This window comes from Cyprinodon tularosa, unplaced genomic scaffold (genome assembly GCF_016077235.1).
Source record: "Cyprinodon tularosa strain WSP-4 unplaced genomic scaffold, ASM1607723v1 ctg246, whole genome shotgun sequence".
Classification (NCBI taxonomy): domain Eukaryota; kingdom Metazoa; phylum Chordata; class Actinopteri; order Cyprinodontiformes; family Cyprinodontidae; genus Cyprinodon; species Cyprinodon tularosa.
The window spans coordinates 1,429,477-1,452,350 of NW_024038913.1; the positions used below are offsets into that span (position 1 = coordinate 1,429,477).

General features: G+C 37.9%; 2 protein-coding genes across 3 annotated transcripts; one reads left to right on the top strand and one right to left on the bottom strand.

Annotated features, from left to right (window-relative positions):
• The first annotated feature begins 398 nt into the window (after nucleotides 1-398).
• nprl3 (NPR3-like, GATOR1 complex subunit) lies at nucleotides 399-14,585 on the top strand. Of its 2 annotated transcripts, XM_038287967.1 has the most exons (14): nucleotides 399-760; nucleotides 2,158-2,227; nucleotides 3,728-3,766; nucleotides 4,361-4,493; nucleotides 8,229-8,303; nucleotides 8,933-9,086; nucleotides 9,194-9,275; nucleotides 9,361-9,498; nucleotides 10,189-10,345; nucleotides 10,723-10,829; nucleotides 11,097-11,226; nucleotides 12,177-12,366; nucleotides 12,452-12,644; nucleotides 13,829-14,585. In XM_038287967.1, exons 1-14 carry the CDS (start codon nucleotides 565-567, stop codon nucleotides 14,001-14,003), a joined length of 1,839 nt encoding a protein of 612 aa, XP_038143895.1. In that variant the 5' UTR covers nucleotides 399-564; the 3' UTR covers nucleotides 14,004-14,585. The 2 variants fall into 2 exon arrangements, with proteins under 2 accessions (XP_038143895.1, XP_038143896.1); XM_038287968.1 differs by lacking the exon at nucleotides 3,728-3,766.
• mpg (N-methylpurine DNA glycosylase) lies at nucleotides 14,478-20,032 on the bottom strand. Its single transcript, XM_038287966.1, has 4 exons — nucleotides 19,659-20,032; nucleotides 16,593-16,797; nucleotides 16,226-16,379; nucleotides 14,478-14,975 (listed from the first exon to the last, which is right to left on the bottom strand). The coding sequence occupies exons 1-4, from the start codon at nucleotides 19,905-19,907 to the stop codon at nucleotides 14,723-14,725; spliced, it is 861 nt and encodes a 286-aa protein (XP_038143894.1). The 5' UTR covers nucleotides 19,908-20,032; the 3' UTR covers nucleotides 14,478-14,722.
• Between the last annotated feature and the right edge of the window lie 2,842 nt (nucleotides 20,033-22,874).

Genomic DNA, 22,874 nt, shown 5'->3' on the forward strand with positions numbered 1-22,874 from the left:
GTGCAGATGCATTTGAACAAATCAGATTATGACTGAAAATCTTATGAATTCAACTCAGCCAATTAAAAAGGTGGCACATATGCGACATCATAAAGGACTTAATTGTGTTTTTTTTTAGGATTTTTGACATAGAATTAAGGCTTGTTTTTATATCATGTTGTTATCATACTTTGCTATGAATGTAAAAGCCTAAAAAAAAACATTTGTATGTTATTAATATAGTTTTCTTGGTACATGAAAAATGTATATTAATCGTTTTTCGCTTTATAAATAGTCAATTATTCCTGAAATTTTTCCATAAAACTATTTTGTCAAAAGACAAATAATAAGCAAAGCTTCTGCGGGGCGGAACACAAAACTGAGTTGATGTGTCCAGCCGAGCATTAATCAAAGTAACACATAACAGTGCCAAAAACAGCCCTGTGAGAAACCCAATTCTCTGCAGGTTTTGAAGTTAACTGGGAAGTGCTATCGTTCTTTTTATTGTTTGTTTTTTCTAGTAGACATATAAGCTCATAAGAGCTGCAGCTAAATCACGCTAACGAAGACTTTTAGAATGCTAACATGATGCTAAGCCCATCGGCCGAGTCACCAGATGACAGAAACTCTCTGTACAGTCAGTCTCAGAACAACAGACATAAAAGCGGGGATAAAACCAGTCCGATCAGCGTCATACTGGTTAGTTCTGGGAGCAGAGGGAACAAACTTTTGTTTCGGTATCCATTCCAAAGGGCTGCTGAGTGCCCGTCTTCTCTCGCAGGTAGGCGCTGCATTAACATGAACTTAAACAGGAGCTGATTTAAAACACATTCTACTGGTACTGAGTATTTCATGTAATTACACACCCATCAATTAACAGAATGTCCCAGCCAGAGGAAGAGTTCAAACTTTTTAACTTAATTAATTAAAGTAACTTTATTGATTAGAAAAATATTCCATAACCAGAAAAAAAACAGTGAAAGTAGAGATGGAAATGCTAATTCAATATGAAAGTCGAAGTTCTGCACAATGAGATCATCTTTATAAAACAAAGAGAGATCATTCAAATGTGGGAGCCAATTAAGATTCCTTAGATCAGACAGGGAAAGGATCAGATAAGCTGCAGGATGTTATAGTATGTTAAATAAAAATTCAATTCACCTTATTTATGTAACTTATATTGACAAAAAATGACACATCAACTACAGAAGGAGATAGTTCAGTTATATAAGGAGAATCAAAGTCAAATAAAAACATTTAAATTCTATCCTAGTTCTAAGACAATGTAGTAAAGTTCGGTTATTGTGCAAATTAGTAAATAATTTTATATCTAAGGACCTCAAGCTGTGTAAATCGAATCAGTGACTGCAAGAAGGAGACTTCCTAAGTCATCTTCAAATGTAAAAGTTTATGAAAGGATGACCAACCTAACTTTAGTGTTGCACTTTGGCATTTGGAAGCATGACAATTTACTTCTGACAAACGAGACTAAAACAAAGATATTTTGCCCTAATTTATAGAACCACATTTATAAAGCACCAAAAAGTAATAAAAACAGCCTGAAGACCTTAAATTAAATGGAAAGCATAGTGAGGGAGGGATAATGACACTTTTTTTTATAGTCACAGGACCAAGGAACCTTCAAATCATTAATTCAACCTTTAATATCATTGTTAACCAAAGTAAACAGTCAGCCTATATTACTGCTTCACTTTCACCTCAATCATGTTGAAGTTGTGTAGATCTAAACCTAATAAAATAGCTCTAGTGCATGACGCCTAAAAGAAAATCCTCCAGTCATGTAAAACACTGATAGTCATACAGAAAATGACCATGGATTGTTTTCAGGTTATTTAATGATGAGCTGTTTTTTTCTACGAATCAGCAGCCTGATATGTGACATTGTGTTATTTTTTTTGTGAGACTTTAATGAACACTTTTTGATGTTTTCTAAACTGAGATGAGAAAACTAGACTTTGGAAAAGTGGCAAAAAATATTTCTTACATCTTCTTTTACATGGTTACAGTAACAATCCAGTATTGTATTAAAGAAAAAAATCTATGCTTTCCAGGCTGAAAATGGTACAAAAATTAATTCCCTATTTTTCAACAAACAATTTAACAAAAGGGAATAAATATTACAATTGTTTTACACTAATACTTAGAACTGTCTTTCAGCAAAACAGCGTAACCCATATGCACTGAGCACAACTGGAGATGTTCTTGAAGATCTGGATGGAGACTCAAGGTAATTGTTTGTGTTTATTTTAATTGAACAGAATTCACTCTTTAATCCTTAAAATAAACATGTATAATCTGAAAGAAAGAAAGATTAGACGTTTTAAGCTGTCATACTTTTTTACCCAACCTGAAAAGGCATAAAACAAAAAAAGGAAAGAATTACGAATATTATTTCCAAATGTTACATTTTCAGCTGTTATTACCAATTGGAACCTGTTGGAAATTAAAAAGCCATCATAGACATGTCCTCTCACACTTGTTCCTGTGCTTTTAATTATCTCAACATTCCTATTTAAAATGAAGATTTTCTTACTTGAAAGTAAAATTAATGATATGTTTTAATGATAGGCCATGGTTTAAACATAAAAGTTGATTACAGCTTGGACATCAACATATATTTATCATAAGCCAAACACATAAATCTTATAACTGTGTTTGTTTTATTAATTTTTATTAAGCTGCCACCCTAGAAATGGGAATACTGTTATAAACATTCAGCCGATACAAATAAACCATACTATACTCCTCGAATTTGTTTGAGGTATTTGATTTCAAACAGGCTTCTATTATTTTGTGCTTGAGGATTTCTTTTTTTTTTAATATTATTGATTATTTTAGAATAGAATAGAAAATCCTTTTGTTGTCCCACAATGGGGAAATTGGGGCATTACAGAAGCAACATATTATAGCAAAAGTTGTCACACAAATGGGGACCTTAAAAAGTGTATACCAATAATAAATAAACAAATAAAATACTGTACTCTTTTACAATATAAATATTGTATATCTGAAAAATAATCAATAAACAGCTGTGGACATTTTTACAGTAATGGATATGTGGAAAAATAGCAGCAAACACCAGAGATGTGCAAAAATGACAGCAACATGTTATTTAAGTCTTATTTAGTATGTGATTTAGATGACTATGTAAAGAACTCTTAAACAATCAGGATGATGCATTTCTTCAAACACTGAACAATTTGAACCACAACTAACATTGTGATTGAAAATTACTGTTGAAATGATGTGTTTGTTAGGCTGCTTTATTTCAAGTGCAAGACAATCAGTCTCTGTACAGCCATAATGTCTTTATCCATTTGCATGAACATTTGCTTTACTGCCCAGAAATGATGACGCTTTTAGCTACCAAGATCACAAGGAGAGATGGGCACATGGTGATGTAAAAGTGAAAAGAAGAGAGAAGGGAAAATGGATTAACTGCAACTGATGTCCTGCTATTCTACAGTAACCTCGATATCATTAAACTGATAATCGTTTAATATGAAACTCACCATATGTACTGTAGCGCCCATTATTGACAGCAGTTTGGATGTGTGTGAAATGTACCTAAATCAGCATACCTGCATTTTGACATCACAGTGTCTCATGTTTGTTTTGGTTGTTTTAATGTCCATTTTTTGCATTCAGCCCAACTGTGTGTTGCATTTTCCCTTTTGTTTGCTTTTTTTTTGTTCTTCTGTTTTTTGGGGTCCAATTCCCATTTCAGGGAGCAATGTCCGCTAACTGACGAACAGTTGGTAGCAGGGTAAGACCGAATCATTCTAACCCACCTCTCTTTTCCCCTAGATCACCCCCTGTCCTTTTATTTTACCCTCTCTTTTCTGATTTTGTGCCCTGTATCGATCTCCACAAACCCCCGGTCTCTGTGCAGTTACTGTAAATGATACAGAAGATGAAGCAGTGCTTTTACAAAAACCGTCACATTAATTGTACGCTGATAATCAGAGCATGTAAACTTGGCAAATGAGGTTGAAATTCAAATCAAATGCAACAGTCATTTTAATTTTCATTGTTTTTTAAAAATCACGGTGGTGGTAAAGGTATATTGTTTATTATTAAATTTTTTTTTTTTTTGGAAGTTAAAACCTGAAATTGTATCCCCTTTAAATACAGCATGAGTTACTTGGGTCAAACCAGCATGAGTTTGTCACATTTCTCATTCACACATCATTCACTTTTTTTCTACCCAGAAGCCTCTTCTTTTTCTTACCTGTCAGTAACTGAATAAGCTTTTTTTTATTTTCTTGTTAAACTATTGAATTATCTGAACTATTTTCACTTGTCTTAGCTGTTCTGGACGTGCTTCGTTTTTCACTGCATCTGTGCTTCCTTATTCAAGGTTTTCTGATAGCATCCTGGCCACCATCCTGGCCACCAAGTCTGACATGTGTGGAAAGAAGTTTGAACTGAAGATAGACAACGTTCAGTTTGTGGGTCACCCTACTCTCCTGCAGCATTCTCCTCTCATTCAGGTAGGAATAAATTCAGTCTTCATCACCTTTATTAAAGTTTAATGTAGTGGGAAGCCTATGTCTCTATATGAGAAATGCATAGGTGAATCTTTTTTGCAGTTAAATTTTAATTAGGACTAGTTTTACATGTGATTGTAATTACTCATGTGGGTTTTTTCCATGGAAATGAGTTAATGCATCAACCTGAGTGCATTTCTAGTTTCCTTTAAAGTCTGACCTTACAATTCTGATGGGAGTTTTTTATTTTATTTTATTTTTTTTAAGAAGTAATGGCCTTTAGGCTCCTTAATAAAGCAAGCAGTATTGAATCCAATGCAAAATGAGACAGTTATAAGATTAGGCTATTTTATGCACAACTTACCTTCTTAAACAATATCTGATTTTTCTTAAACTTGAAACCTGAAGATATAAAAACGTACAGTGGAATGAAAGGACTGGAAACCTTCCTTTTCCAAAGACCGTATGGTGTACACTGTTGAGATGCATTTTTGATTTGTCCGCTTTTAGATCTTTCTATATTTTCTACCTTTATCTTGAGATTGAAGAATGTAAAATGCAGTAAAGTTTCAATACATTACTATGATTATTATTAATATTATTATTTTATGTCTCTTCCTTTTTAAAATTTGAGGGTGCATTACATTACATTACATTAGTTTAGTTTTATGTATTAAAGTAAAGATTTGTTCTGATTTTTTAGCTGATCAGAGATCATTGAGAAAAGGTTATTTAATTAAACTTAGCATCTCTAATTTTAAGCTTTTTTATGCTGATTCCATAAATTAATGTTAGAGCCAGTTTACATAAACTAATGTTAAACAGAAGCACATTAAAGGTGTCACACTGTAAGCTACAGATTCTGATTGTTTTATCGTCTAAATTAATTTGGCATTAAAGTTACAGTGTGTAATTTTCAGGGACATCTGACAGTCAGACTGCAGCGTCATAAATTGATTTACCCCTTGAAGGACTGTTTGTTGTCCTACATCCAGCATGGAGACCGACCAGCTTCTCCCTTCTCTTATCCCGCTCCACTGGTCAGTCCTTCCGCAGGTTCCCATGATCCTTAGTGCTCCTTCTCCCACTTCTAGTAGTTAGCTTCTAGAGCCTAGCCTTGGCATGCTGTCATCTCTTCCTGCTCTGTCTACCTGAATGGTAGAATGGTAAGCTGCAGCCACTCTCTTTCTGACCGAAGTACCAGATATTCTGCTGTCCTGCTTTGATCCTTCGCAGTTAAGGCTGATTTATACTTCGAAGCTAGGTCGTCTGCGTAGGTGTCGCAGTGAACGCAAAGACGTTCCCCGCCCCCTCCGCAGACACTCTGCTGCACCTCTCCCAATTGTAGATGACAGCAAACAGTGCTGCAGACAGGAGGCCTCTGATTGGTCAAATCTACATCCGCTTGCCAGCTTGTTTTGTTTGTATTACCGCAATTGGGGAAAACAACTCGTGCAGTTGGAACAGCTAGAAGAGCGAGGTGCACGAGAACGCTGGGACCCTTTTTCCACCTGAATCCCGCTCTTTTTCGCCCTCATGTGCATCCGTTGTCAGACAAACTTGCCCCCATTTCCTCACCGCCTCAGCTGTATCTAGACCCACAGCTAGTAACATAGCGCAGACCATGCTTCAAAATTGAGCATAAATCAAAAATGTCTGTTTCAAGCTCACTGCGACACACTGCTGCGGGGAGATAACCAGCCCTTTAGCCTCTATTTAGCCCAGGCCAGCTGTAGCCTTTCCCAGGCCTTTACCGTTCTGTTTCCCGGCAGGCCTCTCTGATCTACCGCTGTGCTCCTCATTTTTCTTCCTGAGCTAGCAGCTGCAAGTTTCTACCTCTGTAGTTCCTTGGCCACATAGGGCTGTATAGGTGACCGTCTTGTCGCAGTTCTAGAGCTCTCTTAGCAGCTGTTCTCAAACTGGGTCCCCACTGCTCGAGCATGAGCTCAGGAACACTGTCCCACCTCTGTTCTCAGGTGGTTCCTCCCCCTGTTTTGGGCACTCTGACCAAAACAAACTTGGACCAAATGCAAGAGAAAGATGAGATTCCACTCAGAAAAAAAAACTCTCCAAGAACGCAACAACCCACGCATCAAATCAGTTGTCTTTATAATGACTGACTCACGGCCAGTTTAAGTCAAGTTTACATAGATAATTTTATTAGTCTGTGTAGGAATGTGTATCGGCCTCACTTCCCACAGTCCCATTCCAGCGTAATATCAATATCTACAGTCCCTAGTTTGTCAGCTTAGTGCTGCCGTAGTGAAAAATATGCCTGCCTCCATAAATAACAATTTCTAAGGCATGGCAAACATTAAGATTGAGACTTTCAGTTCATATGTGATCATAAATAACATACATATGGATAATATATAAGATATTACACACTGTACCTTTTACCTTTGCATCATAGGAGTTAAGGAAAGGGCTTAATGTGTTCATTGTAGACTTTTGTTTTATTTATTTTGTTTTATTTCTTTTAATCTGGTCTTTGTAAGTTATAACAATCTAAGCACACTGTAGATAAAAAAAAGTTTGTCATTAATCAATTTGTTCTATTTTTCTTATTCCTTGAGTTCTTGTAGTTTAAAAATATTATAATATTTATCTGCCATGTCTTATTTATCAGACATCAGTACGGTGTACTTCTTTAATGAAAAACCTGAATAAAAATAAAATTCCAATATATACATGACAGAGTGGTGATGGATATAAAAACAGTTCCTGTATTTTTGCTTGTTTTGCTATATTTCAGAAAGGAGATAAATATATTCCCAGCTCTAATTCTGCAATACAACCAAGAAAACTGGCTTCCATCATATTAGTTTTAAATGTGATTATAGTGAATTTTTTCGTTTCTATGTTACCAAATTGAACATTTTTTCAGTAGTAGGTTCCAATGAGAACTTTTACTCATTTTGCAATAAATGTGCTTTGGGTATTGTCAGATTAATCCTGATACCATCAGCACCCCCTACTGTTGCAATTTGGTCAATCGTTTAGCCTGTGTTGCTGAGGTGTTTACTGGTAGAATAGAATAGAATAGAATAGAATAGAATAGAATAGAATAGAATAGAATAGAATAGAATAGAATAGAATAGAATAGAATAGAATAGAAAATCCCTTTATTGTTCCACAATGGGGAAATTGTGGTGTTACAGCAGCAAAAGATTACAGCAAACTGATCACACAAATGTGGACCTGAACAAAAGTGTATAAAAATAACAGAATAAGTGACAGAGTGGCAACAAAAAAGGAAAACTAAAAAAAGCTTAGAGAGTTTCTATAGGTTGACATTATTATGATTTATTTTGTGCATATGGAAAACTTGCCACATAGAATATAGATCTATAGGCTTTGACTGAGTGCGTTTCATGACTGTAATAAGAAATAATCTGAAAATCAGATGGAAGTATTTTTGTTATTAATCTCCAGCAGCTCTGGTAGACCTTTTATGTTAAACAAAAAAAAAAAAAAATTGAATATATATATATATGTGTGTGTAATATATAATATATGTAATTTGCTTTGTCCCTCACTTTCAATTTTTTGTTTTCAGAATTTTACTGTTTGAGATAAGTAATTAAATCAGTCTTTACAAAACTTCATATAGTAAAAGTAACATTTGTAAAATTGTGTTAACGTAAACTTTAGCAATTGCTCTGAAAAACAAGTATTTTCTTTTGGACATTCTTAACTTGTTGCAACCTTTACATATTTGGTCTTTCATCATTCCAGGTGTCCAAAACAGATCCTTCACCCAAGAGAGAAATGCCTACTATGATCTTATTTAATGTGGTTTTTGCCCTGAGGGTAAGAAACTCTTTATTGGACGTTTTTAAAGAAATGTAATTGGGTTTGTAAATGAAAAAGAAATGTAACTTATATTTTAGTTTTTAAATGTTCTTGTGTTTTTTGTTTTGTTTTTTTTTTTTCAGTTATTTTTTTGAACATATTAGCCGGCTGTGGGTGGGTGGGTCATGTTTAGTAAGTCTTCTGTTAATCTGTATTCTTTGAATGGGAGGTGGGCAGGGTTGTGATAACGATGCACTATCAGTGAAAGCATATGAACTACAGGAAACGTTTGCCCTCGAGGAGAGGGCAGTTTATTTTTGCTTAATCATGCTGCTCAGCAAGGCCCAGCCCAGTTCCAGCCCATGCTGAGTCATGGTTCTCAGGAAGGCTCAGAGCAAGAAATGCATCGTCAGGTTTTAAACATATCTGGCAAGCTGCTAAACTAACTATGTTGTTAACACCTGTAAAATACATAAAGGTTCTTTATAATACTTCTAAACACGCTTCTTGTTAGGTGTACTTTAATGTGAAATGTCTTTTATTGTTACTGGCCTTTAAACCCAAAAAAGGTTTCCAGTTTATCTGAGTAACACAATTAAGGAATTAGGAAGAAAACAAAACATATTCATTGTCATTTGCAACCTCAGGCAAATGCTGACCCATCTGTAATCAGCTGCATGCACAACCTTTCCCGGCGCATCGCTATAGCGCTTCAGCATGAGGAGCGCCGCTGCCAGTACCTAACCAGAGAAGCCAAGCTGATGCTGGCCGTGCAAGACGAGATCACCACTGTGACCGAGAGTGAGATTTTCTCTGTACTCAGATCATCTCATTTAATTCCCAGTTTTGAAGTATTAATTGTGTTCTTTTCAATCATGGCTTTAACTGTGCCTCTTCTCTGTTGATAGCAGATGGAACTCCTCAGTCCCCATTTAGGCAAATTCTTCCTAAATGTAAGCTAGCCAGGGACATGAAGGAAGCCTATGACAGGTGGGAAGGAAATGTAATGTCTGCCTGATACTTTTTTAGACTAAACAGAATCCTGAAGCTGATTTTTATATTCATGATTTTCCAGCCTTTGTACAAGTGGTGTGGTAAGGCTACACATCAATGACTGGCTAGAGGTCAGCTTCTGCTTACCTCACAAGATCCACAGGGTTGGTGGTAACTATATCCCTCCGGAGGCATTAGAGCGTAGTCTGAAGGCCATAAGGTAGATTTATTCTTTCATACATTCTGTGTTTTATTTCTTTTAATATAATTTCATATGATGTTACATAGTGAAATTGATCTGCACCAAATAAAGCTGAATATTATTGTAGAACTTCAAATGACTAAGCAAACACTCCCCCCTCCTTTAAACACACTCCTCCTTCTATATTAAAAATAAACACATTTAGAAAAACTATGCTCTTTATTACTGTCATTGGATTTGTTTTTTATTTTGAAAATATCTGCATTTTAGGAAGTAGAAATCTGTTCTCAAACAGAATTGGTTTTAAGTGGCACCAAACACAATATGACTTTATTAGGATAAACTCATTTTATATTTTTATTTTATTACATTTATACTTAAACACGCCACAAGCTGACCCACTAATGCAAAATCTACTAAATAACACATCATGTTCCGATCCTTGCAATGTTTCTAACCCAAATAATGAAGTTGTTTTTTCTTTTTTTTTTTAGTAAAAGTTAATATTTTTCCGTCATGATCAAAATGTGCTGCATTTTCTAACATTTACTCAATGAAATGTTTCCTGTGGGACACACTGCCACCTAGAGGCAGTTTATAAAACACCCTCTTGTTCATATCTCCTTATATTTTGTCTTTTAGAATAAAAAAAGTAGATTTTTCCTTCTTGTGTTTGTGGAGGGTTTATTCAGATTCTGTTACCCGCAGGCCTTATCATGCCCTGCTGCTGCTCGAAAGCGAGAAGGCGCTGTTGAGCCAGCTTCCTCTAGACTGCTCACCTGCGATGGTGCGTCTGATTAAGACCTGTTCAGCAGTGAAAAACCTGCAGCAGCTCTCCCAAGATGCTGACCTGGCCCTACTTCAGGTGCAGAACAAACACACAGCCCACAAAGCTCTGATATCATTCTTTAACATTTTAAGGCTTCTCTATAATCTAGAACTGATTAAAGGAATAGAAATCATTACAGTAAACACATCAATAAAATGCATAATTTAGAATAAAATTGATAGAATAAAAAATATAAGTATGTTTTTCTCAAATGTAATTTATAAAAAGTTCAGCCAGCATGGGTTCCATTTTTAGCTACTTACTGTCACCTAGTGGATAATATATGAACTGCAAGACATTGATACTAGCATTTTCTTTCAGGATCACTCTTTTAGCATTCAGGATTTTCAATCTGACTTATTTTTTTTATCATTATGGATGGATCACTCTTTTTTTTTTTTTCTCTCGCTCAGATCTTTCAGATTGCTGCTCATTTAGTTTATTGGGGCAAGGCGATCATCATCTTTCCATTGTGTGAAAATAACGTCTACATGCTGTCTCCTCATGCCAACATATCTATGTAAGTATGTAAAATATATCCTAAAGAAGTGGTCAAACATAATAGAAAAGGGCATATTTGAAGTGCTTTAAGAACAGGAAAACATATTCCCTGCCTAGTCGACTTTGTTTTTAGATGCCTCTCTTGTTAATTGACTGACAGTACTCCTCCTCAGGCTGATGTGACTCATCTCAAAGCGTGTTTGAAGTGTGCATGTATTATGCAGGAACTAAGCTAGAGGAGAAGCTTTGTGATGAATAACAGCGCTTCTTATTCCTCTCTGACCAGTTATTCTCCTTTGGCGGAGCAGTTTGCTCAGCAGTTCTCTGGACACGATCTGCCTTCCATGTTGGCCAAATTCTCACTCCCAGTCTCACTAGCAGAATTCAGAAACCCTCTGGAAGCTCCAGCACAGGAGGTAAGCTAGTGGCAAAAAAAAACAAAACTTAAAATGTGCTACAAAAATTTACATTTTTGTAAAATATGCAGAGAGATGCTCTATGACAAGGTCTGTTTCCATTTCAGAAAGAATTAGAAAAAGGCCATTACCCAGTTACCCATACCCTCAGACTAAATGGACACCATGATTTTAGGGGCTACTGGTCTGTTAGTTTTTACTTTTAGCTCCATTGCAATTTATGGAGACAGCAGGCTGCTTGTTTTTTGCTTGTCTTTCCTCAACACACATAATTTAAACAGATGAATCCTTTCAGCAACAAAAATGCGCCATCTGTGGGCCATTGTGAAGAATGCAGGTTTAAAATACCCAGAGTGTCATAGTTTTATTTTTGATTTGTGATATGCTGATAACTGATTCAAGGATTGTGATATTTCACTGTTGGATTGTTTTGGTTTGTTGTCATTTACATAGATAGCATGTATATGAATGTTGTTTACAACACTGGAGAGACTACCCTGCACGCATAAACTCTCTCATTCCTACGGGTAATTTAGAGACGAGCAAATCTCACAGTCATGTTTTGGGGACTGGAAGGAAGCATGTGTACCAGAAGATCAGACCTTTATGTAGGAAGAGCTCAGGTCTGAGGAAACCTATGACCTTCTTGCTGCGAGACTGCAATGCTACAATATGGGCCACCAGGCAGCTTATTTTTCTAGTTTTTAAAGGCAAGCAATATTAACATTAGAGAATTTAGGTAATTTAAGATTTCACTAAATTTGGTCTTTTATAAAAGATGGAAATCTGATGCACACATTACAAGAGGTTTAAGTTGTATGAATTGCTAAAGCGCCTTTCCTATTATTCTTAGCTCCTTTTGTTTTTATTGGATCATTATCTGAATTTTGGCTGTTTTGAGGTTGTATTCTATCAAAAGTTTATTTCCAAAGTGTTTATCTCCTATCTAGGTTCAGCTTATCCAGATGGTGGTGTGGATGCTCCAGCGCCGCCTGCTCATCCAACTCCACACCTATGTTTGCCTTTTGATACCGCCAAGTGAAGATGAGCCTGCACTGAAGGAGGAGGAGCTACCACTGGCTACCCGTGTCGGAGGCCGCAGTCTAAGCACCCCAAGCGCTCTCAGTTTTGGTTCACCAAGTAAGACCCCACCCCCCACTCTACTCTAACAGATAGATAAAAGGTCAAAGGAGCCACTGACTGTCCATGTCCTTCCTGTTTGCAGCCAGCAGTGACGACATGACCCTAACCAGTCCCAGTATGGAGAATTCCAGCGCTGAGCTGCTGCCTGGCGGAGACTCTCCTTTGAATAAAAGGATGACAGAAACACTTCTCACGAGCCTGTCGGAGCATGAAAGGCAGGTTATACTTAACATCCAAGCGGGACAAAATCCAGAGGATCTGCGAATGTTTGCCAGGTATTTAAGCTTGACTTGCACATTTTTTACCTCATAAATGTGTCCTAATTTAGCCAATTCTCTGATGTAAATGTATATTAAAGACACTTATTTTACATTTTACTCACTATAAACTTCTTTTTTGTCCTGCTTGTACAGATTTTATGTCTACATGCAGTGAGAAAAATAAGTATATGAACACCCTGATTTTGCAAGTTCTCTAACTTAGCAATCATGGAGTAGTCTGAAATTGTCATCGTAGATGCATGTCCAAAATTCTGAAATCACAATATGATTTTTTTTTAACCATTTATTTGTATGATACAGCTACAAATAAGTATTTGAATACCTATCTATCGGCTATAATTCTGACCTTCAAAGACCTGCCTATAATATCCACCTACACTCCATTTATCCTAAATTAGATGCACCTGTTTAAGGTTGTTAGCTGCCTAAGTACACCCATCCAATCCCACACAATCAGTAAGAGTGTAACTACTAACATGACCCAGACCAAAGAGCTGTCCACAGACACTAGAGACAGTTAGAAGATTGAAGATGGGTGGAGTCTGGGTCTTCCAACATCACAATGAGCCGAAGCACACAGCCAGGATAACCAAGGAATGGCTCTGGAAGAAGCATATCAAGGTTCTGGTGTGGCCTAGACGGTTCTAGGCCTGAACCCAATAGAAAATCTTTGAAGGGAGCTCCAACTCTGTGTTTCTCAGCGACATCCCAGAAACCTGACTGATCTACAGAAGATCTGTGTGGAGGAGTGGGCCAAAATCCCTCCTGCAGTGTGCGCAAACCTGGTGAAAAACTACAGGAAACGTTTGACCCCTGGAATTGCAAACAAAGACTACTGTACCAAATATTAACATAGATTTGTTTAGGTGTTCTAATACTTATTTGCAGCTGTATCATTCAAATAAATTAAGAAAATCATACATTTTGAGTTTTTTTTTTTTTTTTTAGATTATGTCTCTCACAGTGGACATGCATCTGTGATGACGATTTCAGACCCCTCCATAATGTCTAAGAGGGAGAACTTGCAAAAGAGCAGGGTGTTCAAATACTTATTTTCCTCAGTGTATCTCACACAAGATGACAGTCTTATTTTGCAAGAGCCTGCTAACTACAGCTGATTGTAAAAAAGCACTAGAGCTTATTGTATTAGAATTCTTGTTTCCTCCACTGTTTTTTAGGCTGCTGCACTATTTTCGGGGACATCACCACCTGGAAGAAATCATGTACAATGAAAACATGAGGCGATCACAGCTGAAGACACTATTCGACAAGTTCCGCAGCGTCCTCATTGTGACAAACCATGAAGACCCCATTATTTCAATCTTTCAGTCACCAATGGAGCAGACTATATGAGCGCCGGCAACCTGGAAGCTATCACTGTTTTAGAGTCGGTTAATCTGAAACCTGCTCAGGACCAAGGAGGGTTTATAGCAAAATGATGGCATTAATGTGCAGTTTCAAAATATAGACTATTTTCCCCTTTGAGCCAAAATTTGTTTACAATGTTAAGTTATTTTATACTTACCAGACATGCCTTATGGGTTCACTGTGAATAGGGGAAGGACTGATGTACCGGGAGACTGACACACTCTCCCAAATTCAAAGTAAAAGGATCAATGTTGGCTTCATAAGTGCACACCAAGCACTGATCGTTCCAGCTACCTCTGTAAAGGAATCCCAAAGGTGGAGATGGAAAGAGTGCAAAGAAAAGATAGAGGCTCAACATCAGTGAGCCATACAGACATCTGTAAAAATCACTGAGAGGAACATTTCCCATGTGGGGATGCTTATTGGAAAACAGATGGAACTACAGGAGACCGACTGCTGTATGTTGTTTAGTTATTTTTTAATAACTGTCTGCCAGTTCTAATCTTTTACCTTACTGTACAACTCTGATTCAATAACCTGCATTTCAAAATAAACGTACAAATTCAAGCTTTTGTTAATTCGATAAATGATGATGTAGTATGTAGCGTATGGTTGACAAGTGGTTGATTTGTAAAAAAGGGACAGAAAAGAAAACTCCCAAAGTCCTTTTTTAAAGTTAAATTTCTGTTTTTTCTCTACACATCTCATGAGTCTGAACTGTTGGTTCCATTTCCATACAGAGAGCATCTCTCTGCCTCTTTATTCACAACACTAACGCAGGGGTGCCCACGGAGGTAAAAGCGCCATGGTTTCTTCGCCCATTCCCCATAGGACTCGATACCGATGCGCGGAGCTGAAACTATATCCTTAGGTTTTGGGGGACTTGTGTTTTGATCGGCCTCCAGCCACACCTCTGGGTCAGAAGCCAAGTCTCTACGGTCAAAACAGCGAGGTATACACTATATTGCCAAAAGTATTTGCTCACCCATCCAAATTATTGGAATCAGGTGTTCCAATCACTTCCATGGCCACAGGTGTATAAATTCAAGCACCTAGGCATGCAGACTGTTTTTACAAACATTTGTGAAAGAATGGGTCGCTCTCAGGAGCTCAGTGAATTCCAGCGTGGAACTGTGATAGGATGCCACCTGTGCAACAAATCCAGTCGTGAAATTTCCTCGCTCCTAAATATTCCACAGTCAACTGTCAGCTGTATTATAAGAAAATGGAAGTGTTTGGGAACGACAGCAACTCAGCCACGAAGTGGTAGGCCACGTAAACTGACGGAGCGGGGTCAGCGGATGCTGACGCGCATAGTGCGAAGAGGTCGCCAACTTTCTGCAGAGTCAATCACTACAGACCTCCAAACTTCATGTGGCCTTCAGATTAGCTCAAGAACAGTGCGCAGAGAGCTTCATGGAATGGGTTTCCATGGTCGAGCAGCTGCATCCAAGCCATACATCACCAAGTGCAATGCAAAGCGTCGGATGCGGTGGTGTAAAGCACGCCGCCACTGGACTCTAGAGCAGTGGACACGCGTTCTCTGGAGTGACGAATCGCGCTTCTCCATCTGGCAATCTGATGGACGGGTCTGGGTTTGGCGGTTGCCAGGAGAACGGTACTTGTCTGACTGCATTGTGCCAAGTGTAAAGTTTGTTGGAGGGGGGATTATGGTGTGGGGTTGTTTTTCAGGAGCTGGGCTTGGCCCCTTAGTTCCAGTGAAAGGAACTCTGAATGCTTCAGCATCCCAAGACATTTTGGACAATTCCATGCTCCCAACTTTGTGGGAACAGTTTGGAGCTGGCCCCTTCCTCTTCCAACATGACTGTGCACCAGTGCACAAAGCAAGGTCCATAAAGACATGGATGACAGAGTCTGGTGTGGATGAACTTGACTGGCCTGCACAGAGTCCTGACCTCAACCCGATAGAACACCTTTGGGATGAATTAGAGCGGAGACTGAGAGCCAGGCCTTCTCGTCCAACATCAGTGTGCAACCTCACAAATGCGCTTCTGGAAGAATGGTCAAAAATTCCCATAAACACACTCCTAAACCTTGTGGACAGCCTTCCCAGAAGAGTTGAAGCTGTTCTAGCTGCAAAGGGTGGACCGACGTCATATTGAACCCTATGGATTAGGAACGGGATGTCACTTAAGCTCATATGTGAGTCAAGGCAGGTGAGCAAATACTTTTGGCAATATAGTGTATTTAGAGCCTGGCACAGCTTGGAAGGGCCGTTGCACAACTCTTTGTCCTTCAGCTGGCGGGTTCCGTCTTTTCGTCTAGCCGTTCTCAGCTCCCTCATTGCAGACTGGCCCTGCAAAGGCTCCAGAGAACGCAGCAGCACGGCAGCACCCTCCCCTGAATAAACACAGCACACAATCTGCATCGGTCAGCAAGGCTCTGCTTTGTTTCCTTTCTTTTTTCTCTACTAATGAAAACCAAAACCAGCTGACTTGCTTTATTATTAGATAAATAGGGTTGACCTAAATACAAGCCTTTTCACATCATAATCATATTCAGACATCAAGAATACGATAAATATGAAGCACTACTAGTGTGTATTGAACAAACCTTCACTGGAAACATTCATGCAGAGGTAGATCCCATAGATTGGATACACATAAATAGTGCCTGGCTTCATGAACATGGCAGTGTTCCTCTCTGTGCGTTTGCCCCCCGCTGAGTGTGAGGCTTTGTCCTCCCCTCCAAGATATGCTTCAGTTTCCACTATTCTCCCTCGGAGCTCAGAGCCATCTGCACACTTGCGGACCAGCACCTGTAGGGAAAATTTTTATTTCTCATTGCATAGTTTTTTTATTACATAAATCAGCTGTTTTTATGCAGTTTTTCACCTTCAGTAATCATGCATTTAAAGATGTATGGAAAAAAAAGTTATTCCTTGTTAGAATTAAATTGAGATATGTATTATAAGGCCCTGCGACAGACTGACGACCTATCCAGGGTGTATCCCGCCTATCGGCCATTGACAGCTGGAGATTCCAGCACCCCTCACGACCCCAATTGGGATAACCGTGGCGGAAAATGGATGGATGTATTATTAGTTTTATGGAAATTTCATTTTGAGCATGGATCATGCAGTTTAGGATTAACTAGTAAATGCCCCTATGCTGCTTGCAAATACAACAAATTGAGGCTGTGTAACAGTAAGCTAAAATATTAGTTTAAAGTATTTCTTAACCTTACATAGCCTGGATAAGACTTTTTTTTTAATGCACAACCTGGAGATTGTATTTTTTTGCTCGTTCTCTTATGTTTCTGTTATATGCTCACCTTAAACTCCCAGGTTTTCCACTCTGCATTAAATGTCAAGTTCCACCTTATTCTGCAGGAACTTTAAAATCATTGAGTAAAAGGTTGTGTTCTCCCTCTGTGTAGGACTATCTATTGTGGGGTAGCATGGAGCTTGCACTATAGGGTAACATTTGTTTCCAGGGGCAGATTTAAAGTGGTGGCCAGGGGGGGCATGGCCAATGATTGGCAACCCCTACCAGGTGATTTGTTGTTCCTCTTGGGATTTAATTCAATACCCATTGTAGAAGCAGTTCTCCTCTAAGGCTGATGGAGGCAGCAGTCAAATCATCATGTGAAATATCCCGCTTTTACATTAACGCTGGAATATTAACCAAATGATTAATTTTATAAATGCATTAAAAAAAACCTCACAATACAAGCAACTCCAAATAAAATGACTTATAAATAATTCTTGCTCTTTTATGAATTAGTGTTAAGATTTTATAGGTGGAAAGTTTGTCTCTGCAGTCACCTAGGAGTAGGAGTGCTCAAGTCTAGTCCTCAAGAGCTACCATCCTGTTAGGTTTAGATGAATCTCTTCTCTAACACACCCGAGTCTAAAGGCTCAACCCCCTTATTAAGCTCAGCAGAGTCATGGTAACGAGCCACTCGTTTGATTCAGGTGTGTTAAAAATGGGGTGCATCAAAGGCTACGTTAACACTGCAGGCCTTGATGCTCAATTCTGATTTTTTTTTTTTTGAGAAATTGTTTTTTTGCGTTGCCGTTCACATTTACAAATAAATGCGACTTGTATGTGGTCTCCTGTGTAAACTGCATTCATACAGCTTACGTGTCCCCTGTGCGCAGTAGAGGACGCAATGACGTCACAAGCCAGCACGCTTGGTGTTTACGGAAGTAAACATGGATGTAGTGCTGGGGCGCATCTAGTGATCTTTCCAAACCTTAAAAGCGCAATCTTTTCAAGATGGTCAAAAAAAATACAGCTCTCCGCATCATCGTCCGCCATAGCATTCAGATCGGATGAATGCGACCTGGCCGTTCACACACAGGTCGCATTTGAAAAGATCAGATTCATATGTGATCCAGAACCACAGAGCCAAGTGGCCTGGGTCAGATTGGAAAAAATTGGATCTGTGTTGTTCAGACAGCCATGAAAACATCAGATCCAAGTCGCATGTGGGCAAAAAAATGTGTCACTTCTGGCTGCAGTGTGAACGTAGCCAAAACGTTACAGGAAAGTAGCTCTTGAGGACTGGACTTGAGCACCCCTGCCTAGGAGTCTTCTCGAGAGTTAAAGAATACTTCGCAACCCATTTAATGTACGGTATATATTATGTAGAACCATAAATTAATTTAAATGCCACTAATGTATAATATGCATATACCGTAAATCCTCTAATATAGGCCCGGGCCTTTATTTCACTCAAGTGCATCGCGGTCCAGGCCTTTATTGGAAAGAGGCCAGAATTAGAGACAGGCCTCTATTGCTATTTGAGCAAAACAGACTACCAGTGGAATGAATAAAAATGAGATTTTGTGTCTATTTGAACCTATAAAACACTAGGTTCATTTATTGAAAAAGTACAGTTACCATGTCTCGCTTGGTTTGAAGTAAAAAAGAAAAAAAAATCCTCCAATTCTGTTTAATCCTCCTCCTCAGTTTCCTCCTCCTCTTCATCTCTCCCTTTAATCTCCTCATCACTCGCGCTCCTCCTCATGTTCTGCTGCGTGTCTGTTCTCTTCCTCGCGCAGACGGGCAGCAGTCAGGGCCTGTCGTCCAGCTGCGCAGGGCTGTGGTACTTGTATGTTAATAACACAAGTATAATGTTGAGGTATGCCCAGAAAAAACGTTTATAGCCCCGGCCTGTATTAGAGACCGGCCATTATTTACCTCCTCTGACAGCGAGACCGGCCAATGTTAGAGTCCCGGCCGCTAATGGAATACAGGCCAATATTAGAGAATTTATGGTAGCTTTATCAGAATTGATCCTAATGAAAATCTGGTCTGCAGTGATTTATTTGGAAAACATAGATGCTGTGTTGTTCATTTTTCTCCTGGTTTATTTTGATCAGTATAGATTGACCATGAGACGTTTTTAGCACCCATCAGTGCATACTGACCCCCTGCTTGACCAGAAATATTTTCTGTTATCACCACTGGTCAGGTACTGTGTTAATGTGCCCCCCTTCCCGGAAATCCCTTAGCCACCCCACTAAAATTTCCTACAACCGCCACTGTTGGTTTCACATTGTAGTTTCAATTCCATTTTGACTCTCAAAAAATTCATTCTTCGCCTAGATACTTTTAATGCTTCATAAAGACAGAGGACTATAATAAAATGTGAATCAGGTTTAATGAATACCTTGCCGAGGAATGCTTTAGCCAAACTGATGCAAGGCTGATTGAAAAAGTCCTGCTCCAGTCTGCGCTGAGGCTCGGTGCTGAAATAACGGCTTTGCTCCGGTTCGAAACCTCGAACAGATTCGATCGGTACCGGTTCGGCAGAAGCTCTGCAGCTTGGTTCGGTCCGTTTTCTCTGTAACAACAAACCCGTCTCTCTAAGTGCAGCAGCGGAAGTTATATCTTGGACCTTCCTTTTCCTTCCTGCCATAATCTCTGTTCATATTACAGCGAGTTTAAATATTTATAAGATCCCGGTGTTTATTTACTAATTTTTCAGGAATAAAAAAAATATATATTTTAGCGTTGGTTGCTGTGGTATCGCGAGATCCAGCATACAGGAAGTGAATGTGTTTTTTAAAGGGACCGCGCTCTAATTTAGGTCAACGTGTGGAGTGAAATGAAGCTTTTTTCTGGGATCTGAATCATTTGGTTCAGTTGACCTTTAAAACTTATTTGGCTAGTATAAAAGACTTCTTTGGCTTTCAAAGAACTTGAGCTACGTTCGTCTATTTTATTTTATTTTTTTATTTTTTGTGGCCTTTTATGCATGTGTAGAATGCAGTTGGGCAATTTCTGAGAGGACATTTAGAAGTTTTTTTTTAATGGGCACAAAATGATGGCAGATAATAAAATATTTTAATAATAAAGAGAGTATATGAAAAAAGAATAAAACGTTGATTAAATAATGAGTGTCAAACAATTTCAAAGTGACAAAATATATTCACACCAAAATCTTTGGATTGTGCCAGAGAAGGTTTCTGTGCTAAAAACAAAAGAGAGAAACACAGGTAGATTAAATTAAAGCACACCATAGACCGTATGATGGTGTCAAAGTTACAAAGACTGAAACATTCGTATGTTCTTACTATCTCAATGTCAATGTTCTTACTAAGTGGATCCAGTCCAAATACTTATTTTTTGATTTTCCCTTTCTTATAACATTAGCAGGTATGGGTTATATGTAAAAGAGAGCAGCTTAAGAGAGCACATATGTTTTTATGAAAGATTATCTTCTTCATTATTTTACACAATTTTTGTTGAAATAATTAAATATGGTTCGAAGTTAAAAAAAATCCCAAACCCTGACAAAGAAGCTATTCAGTTTTAAGCCTGATCAACGAAATAATTCTTATGAAAGAAGGACTTGCACAATACTGTGTAGAATACACGTGCAATAATTTTAATCATTTGTTGTTTTAATTTTGATTAAGAAAAAATATCTGACAGCAGGGTTGATGAGATGTTAGTAAGTTATTGTATATAAATATTTTTTCAAGGAATAAACAAACCCACACACACTCTTGTCTTGCTATATGTAGTGAGGACCATGTGTTGACTGCTATTGACTTCCATTGATTTTCAGTCATTTTCAACCCTTTCTATTCAGGATACATCAAAATAAGCCTAAACCTAAAGGTTACAAAGACATACCTAAGCCTAACCCTAACCCAACAGACAACTTAATTATTAGCAAAAACCTTATGAGAACCAGCCAAATGTACCGTGGCGAGATTAGAAAAATGGTCCTCACTCTGATGCCTAAACAGCAGCAGCACACAGACACACACAAAATAAAATAAGAAGCCTCAATTCATTTGCCACAAACTTGACAAATATACAAAAATCTAAGTACATAACACATATAGGCTACAGATAAGTGTCTGCATATGCCTTCAATCTCAGTTCTTTCTGCTTATAAACCAAGGTAAGTTTTAATCTTATTTTTGACCAGATGGTAAAACCCTAGTTTTACCCATTTAAAGAGGAACTTACTCTTATTTTTCATTGAATCACTTGAGCACATCAAGCTGATTTAGGTGTAAATATAAGATCATAATGTCACTTATGATGCAATCTAGTGTCCACTTTGAAATTTCCAGTTTTGAGAAAAAAGAAAGAAAGAAATGAAGTCATACTTCAAGCACTTTTACAGTTTCTTCCAGCTGAGGACTGTCATGTTTTTTTTATTTTTTCCTGTTTCATTTGACTAATGACAGGATAAAAATAGAGCACGTTCCCTGCTGCCTGTGTCTAGGAAGTGGACGGCGCCTGTTTGGCCCCAAGCAGTGTGGATCCATGTGGCTCTCAGGAACGCTAATTGTGTGTGACATGATTGTGCCACAGGGTTAGGTCTCAAGGGAAGTAAAATGGTGGAAGCAAAGAGTTGAAGAAAGTTTGCATTTAAATAAAATAGAAATAAATATTTAAGATAGCTTTTTTTAGGTATATAATGAAGGATGGGCACAAATAAAATTTAATTTGGGTTAAATTATTTCAAATTATCCAAACACGTTATGAATCATAAATTATACTTTTAAATAAACACCATAAGACTGGTGCAGCATTTTACAGCAGCAATATTCTACAATATACAACCTCTCCCACCTCTGTAGATTTCAAGTTCAAGTTTCAGAAATAGTTTCTCGCCTTATAAATTTTAACACCACAGCAGAAGCTGTAAACCACAGTGACATTCTTATAGCCTCCCTGTTGTTAGTAATGTTTCTCTGCCTGCCGATCTAAATAATGACAGCACACTGCTAAAGATCCACTTGAACCAAATTAGCTTGTTTTCCTACATTTTTAGAAAAAATGTTAGAAATATTTCAATTTTCGGGCATGCAGGTGCGCAGTGTTCACGTGCATGGTCCACATATTGCGGCTGACCTGGGTTCGAATCAGACCTATGGTCCTTTGCCGCATGTCTCTACCCCTCTCATACCCCCTTTCCTGTCAGCCTACTTTCGAAAAAATGAGCCACTAGTGCCGTAGAAAACTCAAAGAAAGAAATATTTAAATTTTCTTTCTCAAAATAAATAATTCAAAATCCTTTCTGTTTTTTATAACTGCTTTCCAAAGTAGAGACAGAAAACTACCATAAGCAGATCATAAAATATTATAGAACATTTACAAGCTTGGATATTCTACTTGTATGTAATCCCATATCACTTTTGCTTTCCACTTAATGTTTACTTATCAGAGTGAGATTTCTGAGATATTTGAAAACATGAAAAGGTTATATTTACCGTATGTTTTATTTTTCGGAGATAGTGAGTAATGTTATTCAGATATTTATTAAAATGGAAAGAATTCCAAAGCACTTCAGTTTAAAAAAGATTACAAAGAAATGCATGGAGGTTATAAAGATAGTTTCCAAAAGTAAAATGCTAAGCAT